The 19582-nt window shown below is 37.1% G+C and overlaps 1 protein-coding gene across 1 annotated transcript; it reads left to right on the top strand.

Annotated features, from left to right (window-relative positions):
* Positions 1-8764: 8764 nt before the first annotated feature.
* On the top strand, positions 8765-17403 carry LOC145615392 (DNA-directed RNA polymerase I subunit rpa43-like). Its single transcript, XM_081670467.1, has 7 exons — positions 8765-8968; positions 10872-11026; positions 12034-12143; positions 12247-12332; positions 13343-13429; positions 13540-13711; positions 17126-17403. The coding sequence occupies exons 1-6, from the start codon at positions 8859-8861 to the stop codon at positions 13655-13657; spliced, it is 666 nt and encodes a 221-aa protein (XP_081526593.1). The 5' UTR covers positions 8765-8858; the 3' UTR covers positions 13658-13711; positions 17126-17403.
* Positions 17404-19582: the final 2179 nt, after the last annotated feature.

The following is a 19582-nucleotide window of genomic DNA, read 5'->3' as shown; positions in this document are numbered from 1 at the left end:
TTCCTTTTGCCCGCCCTTTTGAACGGCTTGCCCTTCTTAATCATGAGCATATCATGCTTTCCCTCATCCTTGAGCGTCTGCTCAGCTTGCTTCAACATCCCATGAAGCTCGGTGAGGGTTTTCTCCATGCTATGCATGTTGTAGTTCATCTTGAACTGGTCATAGCCTTTGTGAAGGGAATGGAGAATGATGTCAATAGCCATTTCGGTTGAATACCCCGCATCAAGCCTTCCCATGTTCTCAAATAATCCGATCATTTTGAGCACATGTGGGCTGACTGGCTCTCCTTTCTTGAGCTTAGTCTCAAGGATCTGCCTGTGGGTTTCAAACCTTTCAGTTTGAGCCTGTTCTTGAAACATATTTTGTAACTCAGAAATGATCTCATAGGCCGATTCCTTCTCAAAGAAGGTTTTCTGAAGTTCAGGAGACATAGTGGCTAGCATTACGCACTTGACATCCCGATCGGCTACTTGCCATCAGTTAAGGGCCGCTTGAGTTACCTCCTCATTGGGAGCTTCGGGCATTTCCTCATCAAGGACATACTCTTTCTGTTCTTGCATAAGAACGATGCGCAAATTCCTTTGCCAATCAAGGAAATTGGTACCACTTAACTTCTCCTTGTCGAGAATTGAGCGTAATGAAAACTGGTTGTTTGAGGTTGAAGACATGATTCTACAATTGAAAGAATTTTAATGAAAAACCATTCAAAAAATATTTAAATAAGATTGAATTTTTTTCATGCAAATTTTCAATACTTATTAACGTCTTATTTACACGTAAAATTGTCCCTATTTTGTGAAAATAAGGCGATTCCAAGATCCGAAGAAACAAAGAGTGATTAAGCATGCTTTGGCTTGTCTTAAACACTCAATCTTCTAGGGTAAGCATTGCCTTGCTAATGGCTCTAAGCCACTCTTGGTTAGACAATCGTCGCATCTAATGCATCTTTGACGATATATCTCTTTTGCCACGGTATGTGAGGACTCCTCACTCATACCGATGAGTTAAACCAAAACCAACGTGCACACCCAGTGTGCCTTACACCCCTTGGAGAAGTGATGGCACCTCGCTTTGGCGTAGCCTACCATCACCATCGTCCGGTTAGTAAGTGTTGTTTTGGAAAGGCACTTTTGACTCAATATTATTAGGGACCTAGGATTTCTATGTTGGTTGATTTAAGTGAACTTAACTAATCACCGAAACATCAAGAAAACCTAAACATGCATCTAACGAATAATTCACACATATATATATAAGCATAAAATATAAAGCGAAATTATAGATGCATATTGGCAACTAGCATGACCCCTTGAAATCTTCATATCTTCAAAAGGTCTTCATTTGCAATTCAAGGCTTTGTCTTCCAAGATACGCCGTCTTCAAGACTTAACCAAACTATGCAAAAACTAGTGTCTACAACTAGGAATAATCTAAATATTAAAGTACAAAAATACTTAACGGTGCGTAGACCGTATTTAGATTACAAAAATACATAACGGCACGTAGTCCGTATTTTCTATCCTAGTCGGGTCCCACTAGTTGCCATTTCAAAAAACCTGTGAGAGAGAATATATATATATATTCCATTCATCCATTCACTATTTGTGAATGGCCCATGCAATTTACAAAATTAAAACAAGTAAAATGCATTCAAACAACGCGCGCACTAGTAACTAATCTAGGTGGTTAATCCGATTAACACACCTAATTAAAACTAGTCAAAGTTGTTTAACCGATTATATAATTTACGTCATTAATAATTGAAGCTCCCACTAAATTCCGCATTTGCATTAATTAATCTAATTAAATAAGTCGGTAGCACCCAAACTTGTCAAAATGAAATTTTGCCAATGCCGCTCAAAACCGAGGCCTAGCCTCCCAAAATTTTAATTAAAATAAACAAAATTAATTAAAATAAATAAAACGGCAAAATAATTAACATTAAGCCTACTAAGGCTAGTCACCTCAACGCACCAAGCATACGCACACGCCAAAAAACGAACACACGGCCCACGGCACACGGCCGCGAGCTGCTGCCACGGCACAGCCGCGCGTGGCTGCTGCAGCCCGCGTGCTGCTGCCGCGCGTGGCTGCTGCCGCGCGTGTGGCCGCAAGCAAGGCGGCGCAGCCACCTTGGCAGCCACATACGGGCTGCTGTGCAGCCCGGCTCGCCAAGGTGGTTCGTTGCCTCGTTTTGCGTGCCACGACCTCGGGATTTGATCCCTTTTCGCGAGACAAAAATAATTAATTCATTCTAAATTAATTTTAGAACTAATTTAGTGAGAAAAATGAAATTTTAAACAAGTCTAACTTAATAAAATTTTCAAAGTGCAAATAACCAAAATAATTCCAAGAACCATTCTTAATTAAATTGGTTTAACTTGGTGCAAAATAAAATTGAGGCAATTTCTCACTTTTAATTTAATTAGTTTAAATTAAACTTGAGAATTTGACAAAGTAAAGGGAAGTTGGAAAAATATGAACTTTAATGTTCAAATGAAAATTCCAACATCTAAATTTTGTGAATCCTTGAAAATTATATCTTCCAACATGAAGATAACCAAATTTCTATCACAAAAAACGAAACTTTATGTTTTCAATCAACTCAAAATGATTAAAACAACAAAGTTCAACACAAAATAACATGGAATTTAGTGGTTTTTAAAGTTTCAATCACTTATCACAAATAAAGATTGAATCTTTAACACTTAGGAAGCCTCAAAAATAAAATTTTCACACTAAAAAGCAATTAGTTTGCAATTATGTGAAAATAAATCAACCTTTAAGCATCAAATACTACCAAGTAAGTGTGCTTTAAGGGGACATAAAAATGCAGAAAATAATGCAAATAATCAACCATATAATCAACAATTTATGCCATTAATTTCAAGGTTAGAAAAGACTTAAATATTTTCGTCAAAAACGAAAAACCCCTCGTAAAAGGCATTTCTGGTCAGAATTTGGCTAAAATCACAGTTCCTATGGGGTAAAAACCTTTCCAGAACACGTTTTCCACCCAAAATTCATTAGTCTTGGGCGAAAATCTGGGTTCTGGGCCAAATTCGACATTAAAAACAGGATTAAAATAAATAAAACCGAGCTACTAATCTAATTAGAAACTTAAACCATAAAAATAAGCCAAAATAAACCTTGAAAAACATGATTATAAAAATAAACGAACCTGGCTCTGATACCACTGTTGGGGTTTGGTGAGTCCGACTCACCGCGGAAACAACCCCGACCCGAGGAACCACTCGCAATAATTAAAATCATAAAGCATAAATAAATAATCACAAAGAAAAGGAGAACGAATCTTACCCTCGAAGCGAGCTTCGCCCAAAAACCGGGGCTCTTACTTGAAAGCTACGAGCACGTCAAGCGCCGCGCCTCCGACGACATCCACCCACAAAAAGGCGAACACAACTTTAAGGTCTGCTACCTTGGGGTTAGCAAGGTCTGACCAAAACCCGAGTGTTATATGAGTTTAAGAGTTTTCCCAAAATTATGGAATGCTCTTTCTAACTCCCAATCAAGCATCATTCCCAATGCCCACACTTGGGTATTTATAGGAAATGATGGGAGTATCATTTACTCTACCATAAATGTGGGATAGTATGATTTTTCCATTTTATTTTAAAGCTTAATTAAAATAAATAATCAAGCTAGTAATAAATCAACAAGTGGCAAGCTCATGTGAGTGGTTAGGTGAGGACCACTTGGAGAAGGGGGGGACCAAACTTGCTCCCCACTCCCTCTCCCTTAGCCGTCCACCTCACACCACACACACTCAAGGACCACAAGCCACATGGCACCCACCCTTGGGCACCAAGGAAGCCCAGGTGGGCTACCATGTGCTGCTGTCCGTGGCAGCCACGAGCACCGCAAGCCCAGCAGGCCCAGCACTCGTATGCGGGCTGCTAGGCGCTGCTGCCCAGCACGCCCAGCATGCTTGTGCGGGCTACTGTGGCTTTGTGCCTTGGCCTCGCTGCTAGGCAGCAAGCAATGGCCCTTGCCATGCTGCTGCTAGCTGTGGCTAGCTGGCGCGCCTAGCGTGCTAGCTACTGCAGCTTGTTGTGGCATGGCTTGCTAGCCAATGCGCGCACAAGGCTGTGCCTAGCATGCTAGCACGCACTAGGCAACGCCCAGCTTTGCGATGCTAGCATGGGTGCGCTAGCACGCACCAGCCAACCTAGGCTCGACTTGGTGCGCATGCTAGCCACCATGCTATGCCATACGCCCTTAGCACTCGGTTTTCTTGGGCATTCCGATGCTAGGGGTATTTTGGTCTTTTGTTAATTTATTACTATTTCTCGTCTCGTCTTTCACTATTTTTCGACTCGACTTCCGATGCTCGGTTTCGACGCTCTAAGCTCGAATTACCGACGTCTAAATATTTAACACTCGGGCAACGAATTAATTTCTTCCGAATTAATTCGTCGAGTTGGTTCGTATATTTTGCTTGGGTGTGACCCGAAGGGTTCAGTCAAGATTAAGCTGTAATATTAATTATATTAATATTACTGATCGGAAGCGGCCTCCACCCAGGCATTCCGATCACTTGACCTTACTGAATATATTAGCTTTCTAATAATTCTGAACCCACTATCAGAATAATACACTTGTTCGAAGGACGCCATTCCTTTCATCTTCCTCAGGTATTCTTTATCCTATAACCTATTTTATTAATTATGATCGGTTTTAGAAACATAGAAATTATATTGCTGCAGTGATAGAGGCACAGATTCCGAGATCCTTTAAAGAGGCAATGAAACATGAAGGGTGGAGAAATGCAATGGCATCCGAGATTAAGGCCTTAGAAGATCAAGGTACTTGGACCTTGGAGACACTTCCGGAAGGGAAGAGAGCACTTGGAAGCAAGTGGGTTTACACTGAGAAGAGAGATGAGGAAGGAAAACTAATTAGATTAAAAGCTAGATTGGTTATTCTTGGTAATCATCAAGAGGAAGGCATAGATTACAATGAAACGTTTGCTTCGGTGGTAATGATGTCTACAGTTCGTACTTTTCTGGCTGTAGCAGCGGTGAAGGAATGGGAAGTGCATCAAATGGATGTACACAATGCCTTTCTACATGGAGAGTTGAAGGACGAGATTTACATGAAAGTTCCCCCTGGGTTTCAAAGAAACAATTCAGATAAGGTGTGCAAAATGAACAAATCGTTGTACGGGCTAAAACAAGCGCCTAGGTGTTGGTTCATGAAATTGTCCCAACTCTTAAGAAATACGGTTTCAAGCAGTCATATAATGATTATTTGTTGTTTACTTTGTCGAAAGGTAAATTGTAATTGAATTTGTTAGTTTATGTGGATGACATGATTATTGCATGTAACAGTTAATTTGAGTTGGAAAGTTTTGAAGCATATTTGTGTGAATGTTTTTAAATGAAAGATCTAGGAGCCGTGAAATATTTTTTGGGATTAGAAGTAGCCTGTAGCAAACATGGATTTAATGTTTGTCAGAGGAAGTATGCCTTGGATATTATTTTCGATGGAGCAGAATCACAAGCTAGCAATTTCAGGGGGGAAAGAGTTTGAAGATGTTGAGAAATATAGGCGTCTGGTAGGACGTCTAATATATCTAGTTGTGACTAGACCAGACTTGGCATATTCAGTGCATATCCTATCTCAGTTTATGAGATCTCCAAAGGAAGTGCATTGGGAAGCAGCTTTGAAAGTAGTTCGTTATGAAAGAAATACCTAGGTCAAGGTATTCTTCTTAGATCGATCTGATAGTGCTTTGCAATTAGAAGGTTGGTGTGACTCGGATTGGGCAGGTTGTCCATTAACTCGACGTTCTTTGACTGGTTGGTTTGTGTTACTTGGTTTATCTCCTATGTCATGGAAGACCAAGAAACAACCTACGGTGGCTACAAGTTTGTCAGAAGCAGAATATCGATCAATAACAGGTTTGACATGTGAATTGAAGTGGTTGAAGAGAATGCTTCGAGATTTAGGGGTTGAACACAAGCAAGGGATGAAAGTATTCTGTGATAGTCACTCAGCTCTACATATTGCTAATAATCCAGTTTTTCATGAGCGAACCAAGCATATGGAAGTTGATTGTCATTTTATTAGAGATGCGATTCAAGAGGGTCTCATATGTCCGTCATATGTGTCTACAAAGTTGCAGTTAGCAGATATCTTCACGAAGGGGTTGGGAAAAGCACGGTTTGAGTTTATTCTTAGCAAGATAGGCATTAAAGATCTCCGTGCTCCATCTTGAGGCGGGATGTTGAGATAATATTATATTTATGTAAAGATAATATTTAGGAAATATTGTTAAGATCTCTAAGTTATCTTTATGTTAATATATTATTTGATATTATTCATAAGCCTAAGCTAGTTAGGAATATATTGTACTCTATATATGTACACGGTTGAGAATAAAATCTTGAGTTAATTTGACATGGTATCAGAGCTAGGCAACGATATGGGACCTTAAATGGCTAGAGTTTACTAGGTCAAGAGGTGTTCCATGTGAGGGGGAGTGAAGAAGCACTCTAGCCCGAAAAATCACATGAGACAAAAGTTAAAAGGGACCTTACATGTAAGGGGGGGGGGGTGTTGAAGAATAGACCTCCCAAGTGTCACCACATGTAAGTGTCCACATTGGTTGAAGAAGAGAGAGTTAAAAACTTTATAAGGCTAAGGAGCTACTCCTCCTATTGCCATATGGTTTTGGGATGGAACCTCCTTTGATCTTTTGAAGAGGACTATCTCTCTTAGTTTGCGGGTGCGGCCCAGGCTCGTGTTTATCAGAATTGAACTAATTGGAGCTGACTTAACTGAACTGATTAGAGCTGAACTGAACTGAAATAAAGTAAATGTGAACAGGCCCTTACTAACCAAACATCTATATTGGCTGATGATATGTTTCTTTAGTTGGGTGATATGTTTATTTTGTTGGCTGATATGTTTACTTTGTTGGCTTATACTTTTTCCGTTTTTTTTAACACACACTTTTTCATGCTATTTAAGAAAGGTGGGGTTTACATGATGTAATACTACAACTTTTCCCCAAAAAACTTTCCATTTATTGTGTGTTGCAAGTATTGTGACATTTCCATTTTAGGGAAGTGTTGCAAATATTAAAAAACGGAGGAAGTATGTTTTATTTTGTGGGCTGATATCTTTATTGGCTAATATGTTTATTTTGTAAGCTTATATGTTTAATTTTGTTGACTGATATGTTTATTTTATTGGCTTATTTGTTGCTTTTGTTTTTTATTTTATCCTTTTGTTGCCTGATATGCTTAATTTGCTGGCTGATATGTTTCATTTGTTAGCAAATATGTATCTTTTATTGGCTGATATGTTCGTTTTGTTGACCGATATGATTTTATTAATGTCTTATATATTCCTAATGTTGGATGATATCAAACATCAGTTGACTTATATGTTCCTTTATTTGCTAATATACATGATATCACATCCAGCTATTGAGGATTCCAACTTATAGATGATATCAGTTAGACAATGAATGATATCATCTATACAATTAACCATGTCATATAGCCAAATAATCATAGTATCATTTGTAATTTCACCTCCATAATTATCCATCAATTTCTCATATTGCCAACGGTTCAACCATTCAACCACTAACCCATTTAAAAAAACCGAAATCAGTCACATATCTTACAAAAAAATTCTAAAATAAATCAATTCTTTAAAAATTCACCATTAATTGAGGTCAAATTCGTTCAAATAATGATGAATTTTCAGAGATATTGGTGATGCTTTTGCAGCTACTTCGGAACCTTGTCTTCGACACCAACACCGGTACTGATTCTTCGGAACTAACAGTTGTTGCCGAAGAAATCAAAATCGAAGCAATGTAGGAAGAGTGAGGAGAGAGAAATTGGAGGATTTGGTAATGGAGTAGATTAAAAAGGAGGAGAGTAGAGGAGTGAGAAAGAGAAGGGAAGAGAAGGAGTGAGGTGCATCGCAATTATATCGCTTCATCGTTTCGATCGCCGCACAAACATTTGCCGCACCTAATAGTTTGTGTTTTTTAGTTTGACTATTAACATGATAAAGCCAAAGTTTATAGCGTGTATCATTTCCTATTTCTGGCGGTATGTACCACTGCCTATACATGCAATATTCCACGAAAAAGAATTAAATAAAAAATTGACCTAGGCGTGGTGCGGGTACAAGCCGTACAACCCTCTAAGATCATCTTTCTAGGAGGCATCCACGATAGCATTTTTGAGTATTGCTTGTTGTGACACAAGTCCACTAGTAGATATTGTCCTACCTGGCCCCTAACTCGCAATGATTTGTTTTGGTGCCGGAGACTTAGGTGCAAAGTGCACCTTAGGGTATTGTTATTTGCTTATTTAATAATTTTTTTTGTCAATTTAAAAATCTTAAAATAAGAAAAAAAAATCCTTCTGATATATAAAGAGTTTTGTTCATGTCAAAAAAACAAAAAAACAAGAGTTTTGTCAAAGCGATGCATTTAGGGTCTTAGGGTTGGACTATTACCTTACAAACACAGACTACAATGGGTCTATTGAGGCTGTTGCAACTTGCAGACTTGTAGCTAGCTTAGCTGCATTACTGTGTAGCTAAAAATTTGCAAACAGACTAAAGATTAGAAAGTAAATGGGCCTGGTTGATTTTTTGACACATGAACTACTTCTGTAAGTTTGTAACGGGCCTTCAACAACATTTACACTTATTCCAAAAAATTAAAATAAAAAAGGGTTTTAGAATTTAGAACAATTCGTAGGGTTTAAGAACTAGGTTTTCCCTTTAATGGTGGTCGAACAAAGCATACAAAATTCCTCTTGTTCTTCAAATTCTTCCCTATTTTCATCAATTTTGAAGTGATTATGGAAGCATTGCATGTTGCGAAGGCTAATTTGACTGTTTATCTTCACCCTTCCCAAACTAAAGACGTCAATGAAGCTGTTAATCGGGAGCTTAGCTCTCTCCTATTCAGGTAATTCCACTTTCTATCTATTGAATTTTATTTCAATTGCTGATTTGGGTATTAATTATATGTTAATTTCTTAATTAGGGTTTTGATATTAACAAAGAAGATTTTATTTTTTTTATTTACTTTAATGTGTTTGTCACATGTTTAGCATTTCTGGGTTTGATTAGTGTTGATTTGAAAACCATATAGTATGTATTTAGTATTTCATATCGAAAATTTGATTAGTTGACTTTGGTTCATATTTTTTTTTTTTTTTTTTAATTTTTATTTATTTATTTTTTATTTAAATTTTTGGTACTAATTGGTTATCGTTTTGATCTTAATTTTCAGTTTGTTGATTTCAATTTGTATGGGTTATCTTCATAATTGATGATGTTTTCAATTTATTAACCTCTTTGATTCATTTTTGTATGAGGGAATTTTTAATTGTTGTTTGAATTGTATTGTTAGTGATAATGTAGCTGAAATTTTAGGGAATAATAAGTTAGTGGTGTCAATTTCTTGCTTTGGAAAATTTAGGAATTGACCCATGATTTAGCAGTTATTCATTGTTTTGATGGAGCTATACTGTCTCAATCAATCCATGTTACAGTTCTCCAGGCGAATCTGGTAAATTATATTAGATTAATTTTATAAGCAGATCAGTTGGGAACTCTAGCGTTGCTTGTACGATGTTTAATGGCGCTTACTTTATACAGATTTGAGGTGGGGGGAAGTGGTTAGAGACCATTCGTATTGACTAGTAAACACTTCAAAGTTATTCTTGTGTGCAATGTCTCTTGGTAAACAACTAAACATGCCTGACTATTTTAGGAATGCTGACTACCATATGAAATTATGAATATTGTGGCATCAAAAACCATATAGTATGAAGATACAATGCGGAACAGATTCTGCTACATCTAGATCCAAAACTGCTGCCACTCACATTTTTAAATTTTGGATATAAGAAATTGTTTGGGATAATGAAAGGAAGACACAAAATTGGGACCACGTATTCATCACAAGAAAATAAACATCTCAAAGCCTATTTTTTACGAGTACTAACAAAGTGAATAGTGGCCTGGTTGAACTCCAATAGTAAGTGTATGAGCTCATGTGAGCTGGACAATCTTTTTTCTGCGTAACTACTGCTTTACCACTCCTATCACCTTAGCCATAAAACTAGTATCGTTTGCTTGCTGTACGTGTTGATGAATAATGTCAGAACTCAGGAGGATATAATTATTTAAGATGCTGTATAGGCAAATACTCCAATACTTTGTCAAGCCACAGAAACAAGCAGAGTTTAGAGTTCAACATCTAGTAAACTAGTCTTGCTAATTGTTAACAGCTTGATCTCCATCAACAAGTAAACATCTTTCAACTCAAAATCCGACAATCAGTGCAGGAGAAAATTATTCATTAGGCTACAAGTTTATCATAGCCATGCCATTTTGCTACTACACATGTTTCTCTTGTTGATATAAAAACTCATTTTATTGTGTTTTGATTGTGTTTGTGAGTCGGGTTCATTTTTTGTGAACATTGTTCAGGATGGAAGGGATCGTGTTGTGGAAACTGTTTAGTAAGTATATCATTGAAACCATGCCATTTTTTTTGCTATATCCCTTGAGGATATAAAATGAACTCATGTAGTACATGTTTCGATTATGTTGGCGAGTCGGGTTCAGTTTTGAATTCATCTATTCAGGATGGAAGTGATTGTGTTGCAGAAACTATTAAGCATATGATTAAAGTATTTATGTGTGTAAATTGATAGATCATTAGCTATCTGATGCACGTCCTGTATATTACTGGTTGGGTGGGTGTAATTGATGATTTGCACTCATTAGCCTGATTGTTTGGAGTCATGCTCGTGTACTATACTCATGATCTCATATTCTTTATATGCTATTGTTGTCAGGTTCAGCGAAATTTATGATGGTGTATTGTTGGCACATGAGATTGCTGATGTTCCAAGTAGACATGGAAAAATTCTATCTGGGCTCTTTCCTTATGTCGGTGTTAGACTGATGGCTAATCTTCTACTTTTCGCTCCAAAGCCAGATACATATCTAGGTATGCCGTTGCCTTCAACTTCATCTATTCAAGTAATTGGTGTGCTAATTAGATGTTTCTGGACTTTTGAAGCATACATCCTTTGCAGCAGTATACAGAGTAGTGTATAAATCCATGTATTCAAAATCCTACTCCATAAAGATCTATAAGTTACGTTCGCATTTAGTTTGTATTTCTTTGGAGATGAAAAACTCTTAGGGGCCGTTTGGTTTACATGGGGTAAACGGAATGGAATGAACAAAGGGAAAGAAAGAGAATGGAATGAAAATCCCTAAAATTTAGTAAGTTGTTTGTTTTGAAACACAAAGGGAAACAACCACCTTCTCCGACCACCCAACCACCACACCGCCCTAAATTTTTTTCCACTTTTCCACCTACTCCAGCCACCACCCAGCCACCCCACCACCCAGCCGCTGCTCCCCACCCTTCGCCACACCTTCCCCACCCATCGCCTGTTTCGGGGGTGGGGAAGGGCCGGCCGACCGTTTTATGGGAAGATGGTGCACTTTTTTAGGTTTTCGCGGTGGTGGTGAAGGGTTATGGGGGAGGGTTTGCCTTTTTTTTTTTTTTTGGGGGGGGGGGGGGAGAAGGAGGGTAGCGATGGGTGGGAGAAGTGCGGCGAAGGTGGCGGGTGAGGCGGTGGTGCGATGGTGCAGTTTTTCCGGAGGCATGGGTAGGTAGGAAGGTGGTGGTGTATCGGTGGCTAGGGAATGAGAATTGAAATATCTTTGGGAGGGGGGGTAGGGAATCAACTTGGAAGGATTTTGGAGAATGAAGAGGGTAAAGGGAATGGGAAAAAACTCAAAAAAGGCCTAACAAACACCAACAAAGGGAACAAAAGAAGTTGATTCCCATTCCCTTTGATGAATACCCCTAACCAAACGGCCCCTTATTTAAATAGAAATAACGATCTTGATTTAATCTTTTTGATAGTACTTCGAACATGATTTTATTTCTTTATTATTTCAGTCAATTGACATAGCATACTTTGTTTTTGTATCTTCCAGAAGGTAAAGTTGTGAAGGTCGGGCAGGAGTCCATACATGTTGTTGTTCTCGGATTTTCAGCTGCCATTATAACAGTAGATGACATTCGTGATGAATTTAGATATAAAATTGTATGTAACTATTTGTTGTTGTATTTTCTTTTAATTTTCTTCTGAATTCATAAAACTTACATTATTTTTGTTTCAACTTACTATTTAGTGTGTTTTGCTGTAGAAAGGTGGGGAAGAAATGTTCCGAAGCACATCACACAAGCGGCATGTAATTAAAGTTGGAACCATGATACGCTTTTTAGTCAAGAGGTGAGAAACATTAACCTTTCAGTCACTCAAAAGATCAACTTATAATAAAAGGCCTACTTGTTTATAAATCTATACTTTAACATTGTGATATAGGTATTAGTTTTTGTGTCTTGGTAGATGAATATTTTATACAGTAAGTGATGCAGTTATGTGATGGAAAAGTTAGTTAACTGCTAAGCTACCTAAATTACTCTTGTTGTCAAGCTAATTATCTTACATTGCACTGCCAACTCCCCAAGGAAAAAAGGAATGAATGAAGAAGCCACTATAACTATCCGTCTATCCCACAGCTATGTACAATTGAGCTTTCTTATCTAATGTTTTTAGTTGGGTTTTTTTATTTTTTATTTTTTTATTTTATTTTTATTTTTTATTTTTTATTTTATTTTTATTTTTTTATTATGAAGGGATCTTTTTAGATGGTTTCACGTGGAATAAACATTTCAATTAAATATTACGAATGAAATGTCTACGAACTTCTATTTTTTACCTCTATTGTGTCAAACTCAACCTTTTCCTAACCAAAAACTTTATCTCATACTAATTTGATATGGTTTTCATAATGTATTAGAGGTTGCATGAAGATGAAATTTGATGTGTATAATGGTACAATAAGGGGCTTCATGAGTCATGACTATCTAAATATATAGTGACACATGCGCCCAATTTTTAAATCCATCTCATGGTTATTTTGCATGGTGTCAGCACACCCATATCACACCATTGAAATCTAATTGTGTAATTTTAATTTTCTTGCTTGTGAGCACTGATTTATATAGATACCCTGAAATTTTCTATGGATGTCCTAGTCTTCTAGATCTTGCTGACTCAGGATGAGCAATAAAATGCTTGTGTTGTGAAGGTTGTTTGTTAATCAAGCTTTTGAATGGATTATTTTTGGTTATCTTTGCTTTTCTTTGGTGGCTTTTTATTATATAGTGGATAGTGCAGTATCTAGATTCTCTGTTTGTTACATTCAAATTTCTGACATTGTATCTATGTTAACACAGCTTCGATGAGGAAATACTGCACATATCTGGGTCCTTAATTCCATCGAGCACCGGAAACATTCAGTGGCAATCATCCTTAGCTAATAGGTAATTTGGCTCAAATTACTCTGAAACCTTTTACTCTGGGCCTCTGGGGTGGGCAATATTTGTTCACACATTTTTCTAGTGCATATTTAAAATTGTAGCTTGTCTTACAGTTCCCGGAAGCGGAGAGAAGTATTAAAGGATTTTAGTACTGGAACAACTGATGGAGGTGCTATATCTTATGATTATCATGTCTTGAAGAAATCAAAGAAACAAAGAGTAAATAACTAGGATCCTAAAGGATGCAATAGGGTTATAGACTGCAATGATTTCATGATTGTAATGGTAAGTTTCTTTTCTTGGCAGTATTCAATTTTTGCTTTCACTTTCCATCTTATATTTTGGTGCTATATTTGTGGTTTATTGCCCAATCAAATGTTATTAAAGTCCTTTGCATATTTTTCTATCTTGGGTACACATGAGTAGGGGTATTCAAGAAAGGGATTGTGAATGGTCACTACTTACTCCTTGAGTCCTTTCCTTCATGATTGTCTTTTTTTTTTTTTTTTCAATTTCACGCCCCTTTGCTCAATGGTTAATCCCAATTGGTTTAATGATTAGGAAAAATACACTTTAATAATCCCAACTTTGAGCGATTTACTTCTAATAATCCCAATTAAGGTTTATTTTAAGATAATCCTAATTATTAGGTCAGTTTGCCACCAGTAGTCCCAACCGGTCATCAACCTAATGTAACAGGTTGCTTTGACATGTGGCATTACGTGAGTGGTTATTTTTTTTTTTAAATTTAAAAACTTAAAAATTAAAAAAATGAAAAATTACAAAAAAAAAAAAAAAAAAACAAAAAAAACCCTCTCCTCCCTACCTGCCACCCCTCCCCCTAGCCCAGCCAAAATCCACCGCCACCTCGCCGGGAACCTTCCCCTTCCCCTTCCATCCCACCGAAAATAACCTGATCCCTACTAGTATTGATTGTCTTTTTTTTTTGGGACTTACTTGAACCACCTCCACCTCCATCTTCATTCTTCACCTTCTCTGTACCATAAGTATTTACAAAGGCAGTTACATCCTGATCTTGGGTATAATAGGAATCGTAGACATAATTATACAGCATGTCATATTGATTTGAATCACAAAGGGTCAATTTGGGGTCCATGTTGGATGAATGAGCTACTACATTGTTTGTGGGGCTTTGATTGGGAGAGTTGGAGTTGGTGATACAATCCCAATTCTCAGAATTAATCTTGGTCAATTGTGTCTCATTGGTTGAGCTACTCCTTGAGTGGTTCAGATCTGGTCTTCTTGAGCACCTGAGTCGGAGATCTCATTTCTGGGTGATTGATGCCATTGCTAGTAGCACGGTCAACCTTGACTCGATGAATGGGGCCGGAATCGAGGGTGGGGGAAGGGAATGCGGCCGGAATCGGGGGAAGAAGAAGTTAGAGGACTGAAATCGGGGGAGGGGAGGGGAAAGGGGGGCTGGAATGTGGCGGTTCCCGGTGAGGAGGGTGGCTGGGAAGAGGGTTTCATTTTTTCTTTTTTTCTTTTTTTCAAGACCAATAGAAATGTGACACATGTTATTAAAAATAAAAATAGAAAAACCTAACCTACTTATCAGGTAACCTGTCATCCGTGATTGTTGGAGGCAAACTAATCCAATAGTTGGGATTATTAAAAGATAAACCTTAGTTGGGATTATTAGAAATAAATCGTTCATACTTGGGATTATTAAAGTGTATTTTTCCTAATGATTAATCCTCTAAGTAATTTGATTTTCCTAGTCTAAGTCTTATGCATGGGTAACTATCCAAAGTTGTCCCGTCACCACTTCAGTGCTTAAAAGGGGCAAGGTGTTAGGGGTCATGCGCCTTTTGTGGTCTAGTCGAGGCGATTGTGATGAGGCGCAGCTTAAGGCGCTCAAAGATTTATTCAGAATTTTTTTAATTGTTTATTATATGCGCTTTACGTCAATGAGGTACACCTAGGCGCCTTAGGCGCACTGAAATGCCTTGGTGCGCCTTGACCCTTTTTAAACATTGACCACTTCTATAACCCAGGAGCAGCCGTAGGCCATCATGCTGTGCCTGGGACTAAACCAATGGACCAGTGCTTGCCACCTCCATAACCCATTGTCACCACTAACTTTTGTTATTTTTGTAACTGATTCCCGTACAAGAATTTAATGGTTGGATATAGTCAGTTGTGCCGGAGGTCAGGATAGGGTATTAGAGACACAGATAGGTGTTGTGTGGTGGTGATGGAGGAGAATTAAATTCATCTTTGCAAAGGACTGATGGGCGATGAGCCGATGATAGCAAGGGGAATTTGCAGGGAGACAAAAGAGGGGGTGATTGTGGCTGGTTTTTGTTTGGAGGACAGGGAGTTCTTGATAGGGATGAAGTAGGGGTGTGCTAACCCAGATGGCTAACTATTATTTCAATTGATTGTTTACTATGTAATTGCAATGTTCGGTTGGGAATCTTGGGATCATGGTTTTTATTACTCTGTACTCAATTCTTTTGAAAAAATACTTATGAACAAATCAAATTAAAGAACTTGCTGTGCTGCCGCCAAAACTCAACTTAGAACGGCTTACCTGACAATGATACGGTGCCCATATTATACATGACCTTTGTCAAAATTCTACTGCGTGAAACCCTTTACCCTGGCAGTGATATGTTGTCACATTATACATGAATTAACATTCTCTGTGGTGCTAACCTACTTTTAAAAGAGAGTATAAATTTGATGCAAACTTACAATATTTCACAATTTTCTAGTTTTTAAACCTCATGACTTAACATTGCCTATTTTACAAAAGACTATAATTTGATGCAAACTTACAAATTATATAATTGTTTAATTTATGGACCTTATTTCGCATGACATATTTCAGCCACTTGTTCACTTGAAGTAATATGAGTGATATTTGGAATATATCTATATTAATAAGGACATTAGACATTACAACATATAGAAGGGAAAAGGAGCAATGTCAAAATCCTGTAAATGTTGTTCCTACAAACAATTTGACTCTCCTATCTGTTTCAATCTCTCTTCCTCTCCATATTTACCTTTCCCTACTGGCCTCCATAACTAAGTCAATATTGCTGTCATAGTGTTCATACTACCAATTTGCTGCTCACTTTCAGGGCCCATTGCTTTCCACCATAAACGCATAAGTGCATAACTATCATATCAAAACTGTGGGAAGTTACAAGCGTAATAGAAATAACTAGTTCTAAGGTAAAAGGGGAATAGAAGGAAGCTTCCTTTTTTTTCAGTTGTCTATATTTTTCATTAAACATCGACAAGTAAGGGGATTCTTTTAATGTCTCTTATTATAAGGTATCTTGAGCTGGATTAACTATGACCTTGAAGCCAGATGTGTTTAAGTGTGTACACACTACACAAATTTGATTTGCCCATCCAGCTTGGCTATATTTGTATATGTTAAAACTTCATTCAAAAGTCTTCTGTAGTGGCACATTTCTTAATTTTTTTTTAACTCCTTCCCCAAAATTTGTTTAGTCTGTATATAAATAGAGATGGTGGGTTTATATTAACTAGTCTTTATTTGTTTCCTGGTGTAATCTTATAACTTTTCCATATGAATTAATGGTGTGTACCTAGTTCTTTCTAGAGAATCAATTTATGTCAACATTCTTCAGTTCCGTATGAAAATTACGTTTCTTGGTGTAAAGTGATTTGTCATAGTGATGTTTATTGTTCTTGCAGATATTTGTTTCCTTGTTGGTATTGATACACATTCCAGCTCTTGATGAAAGGCCAGAGTTTGGCTGAACATGCAGAATGAAACTAGGATATTATAGAGTACTTGAAATATAGGTAAATCAAATCTGTATGTGCATGCAATTTAACAATTTTATATCCGATGGATTGTCCTGTAATTTATAGTATGATGTTTCTTCCCCAATAGACTTCGTCTGGTCGGCTCTTAACTCTTGTTCTTTGTTATCTGAGTTATTTCAACAATCTTTATTATATTCTTACAATTTGTAAACTCCTTACTCCCTAGCCCCAACTTTTTTTTTAAGTGCAACAGTTCGACCCACGTAAAGTTAGGGGGTCAGTCAAATTTGTTAAAATATTCCTTCGTAGTTCGCATGTATGTGGGATAAAAAAAAAAAAAAAAAAAAAAAAAAAAAAAAAAAAAAATTGTAGGGCAAGGAGGTAGGCATGGTACTACAGAATAGTTGGTTGGGTTTATGCCATGAATTTTTTGGAGAAGCACAACTAGGTGTATAACACAGCATGACCTGACATAAAACCACGTTAAAATACATTTTATTTGGTGTTGTTATGCTAGCAACATTGTGGTATGTTAGCACTGTGGCTTGGGCCATACTCGAAATAATATCATGTTTATCAAATATCGGTTTAAACTTGTGAACTTAGTATTGAAATTCCATATGGAAGTATGGAACCAATAGACTGAAATTTGTTATAGAAGGTGGACTGGTGGACCAATTAACTACAAATTACATCGAAAACACATTAGGCTTGATAACAGTGTGAATCCTACTTGACCCGATAGAACTTGGGATTTGATAAGTTCCTTTGATAATGACTTAACCCAAGCCAACCAAATTGTTTTTGATCTGACTAGATTCAACATGATACCTTAAATAAGCTTGATATCCGATTTAAACACTACCCAATTTGAGAATAATATAGGTATGTGTGTGGTGTTTGAGAATAAAATTATAAGTAAGTCGCATTATTTAGGGGTGGTGCTTCATGATGGGGTGATTTGTTTGTTAGATTGAATAAAAATTGTATAAGAGAGGAAATTTTAACGAAACTTTTACATTGAGAGACATTAAAGTTAGAGGGGTCAAATACTGACATGATTGACCTGATCTGCCCCCCCCCCCCCCCCCCCCCCCCCCAAAAAAAAAAAAAAGCATTTTCACTCGTATGGACACAATAACTAGAGTAACTAACTTTTAAAATAGACTCGATTCAACCCAACATTATCAAAGCCAACCCATGTAACCGAAGTGATGTCTCAAATAACAATTGAATTTGAAATTGAGGGTATATTCTTTATTGAGACCATTAATCATGCAGGTTGAATATTTTAGTGCCGACTTGATAGAGACTTATATTCCACGCCGCCTGGAAGCAATTACTAAAAACAGCCTGATCATAGTAAATCTTGAATGGACCCCACCAAAATGATTGGTAATTGGTGTGCAATGGGGACCTTCAAAGACTAAGGGTGGGAGACTACAAAGTGTGAGGTAATAATAATTCAACAAGATTATCGTAATCTTGAAAATATTGTTCGGTAGTAGTTAGTCAATCAACATACCAAAGATTATGCATTAAAGCTTTCTACTCCACTTTGGTTAATTAATTATCAACCTTTGATATTTTTTTGGTCGTTAAATAGGTGGTTTTGGTTGAAAAGTTACATTAAATAACGATAATAATGTACTCCCTCCGTCCCTAATTTACATTCCTCTTTCTTTCTATTATGTGAGGAATAAATGCTAGAAAGATGAATGTAATTTAGGGACAGAGGGGTACATATTTAGTTGAAATGCTAAGTACACAATGTCACAATAGACATACAACTGGCTTGGACCATCACGGAAACCAAGCATTTTGCTCATTTTGTGTACATTCAATTTTGATCTTTCAACATTAGCTTAATTTCTTAGTTGATTCATCACGGAAACTTTGATAACTTTAATGTATTACGGATTTATGAGCCAAAGTGGACGAGACGTTAGATTACATATGTGAGGGGGTATTGAAAATACACTTAAGCCTCATGGTCCTCGTGAAATATATCATGTATGAAAGAGAGATAAATATTTTATGAGGCTAAGGGGCTCTCGTCCTATTTTGAGATAAAACCTCTTTGGATCTTTTGAAATGGCCAATGGGATTTTTTTTTTTTTTTTTAATCAAAAGTTTGGCAGACTCATACGAGTATTTAACTCAAAATGGTGTAACATCCACAAGGTAAATAAACATTATCCAACAAGCTTGCATTTGGAGGAGAGATGTACACCTCTAGCTTTGAATCCCTAATTTAAAGAATTCTTATGAATTAAAAATACAACAAAAGGAAAAAAAAGTGTACACTTTCTGTATATGAATTGAAAGTTACTGTGTAAAAAAGGATCCTAGAAAATGGTGCTTTTAGTGTTCATAATCATT

This window comes from Chenopodium album, chromosome 25 (assembly GCF_948465745.1).
Source record: "Chenopodium album chromosome 25, dcCheAlbu1.1, whole genome shotgun sequence".
NCBI lineage: Eukaryota > Viridiplantae > Streptophyta > Magnoliopsida > Caryophyllales > Amaranthaceae > Chenopodium > Chenopodium album.
This window is presented reverse-complemented; position numbering and strand designations above follow the sequence as displayed.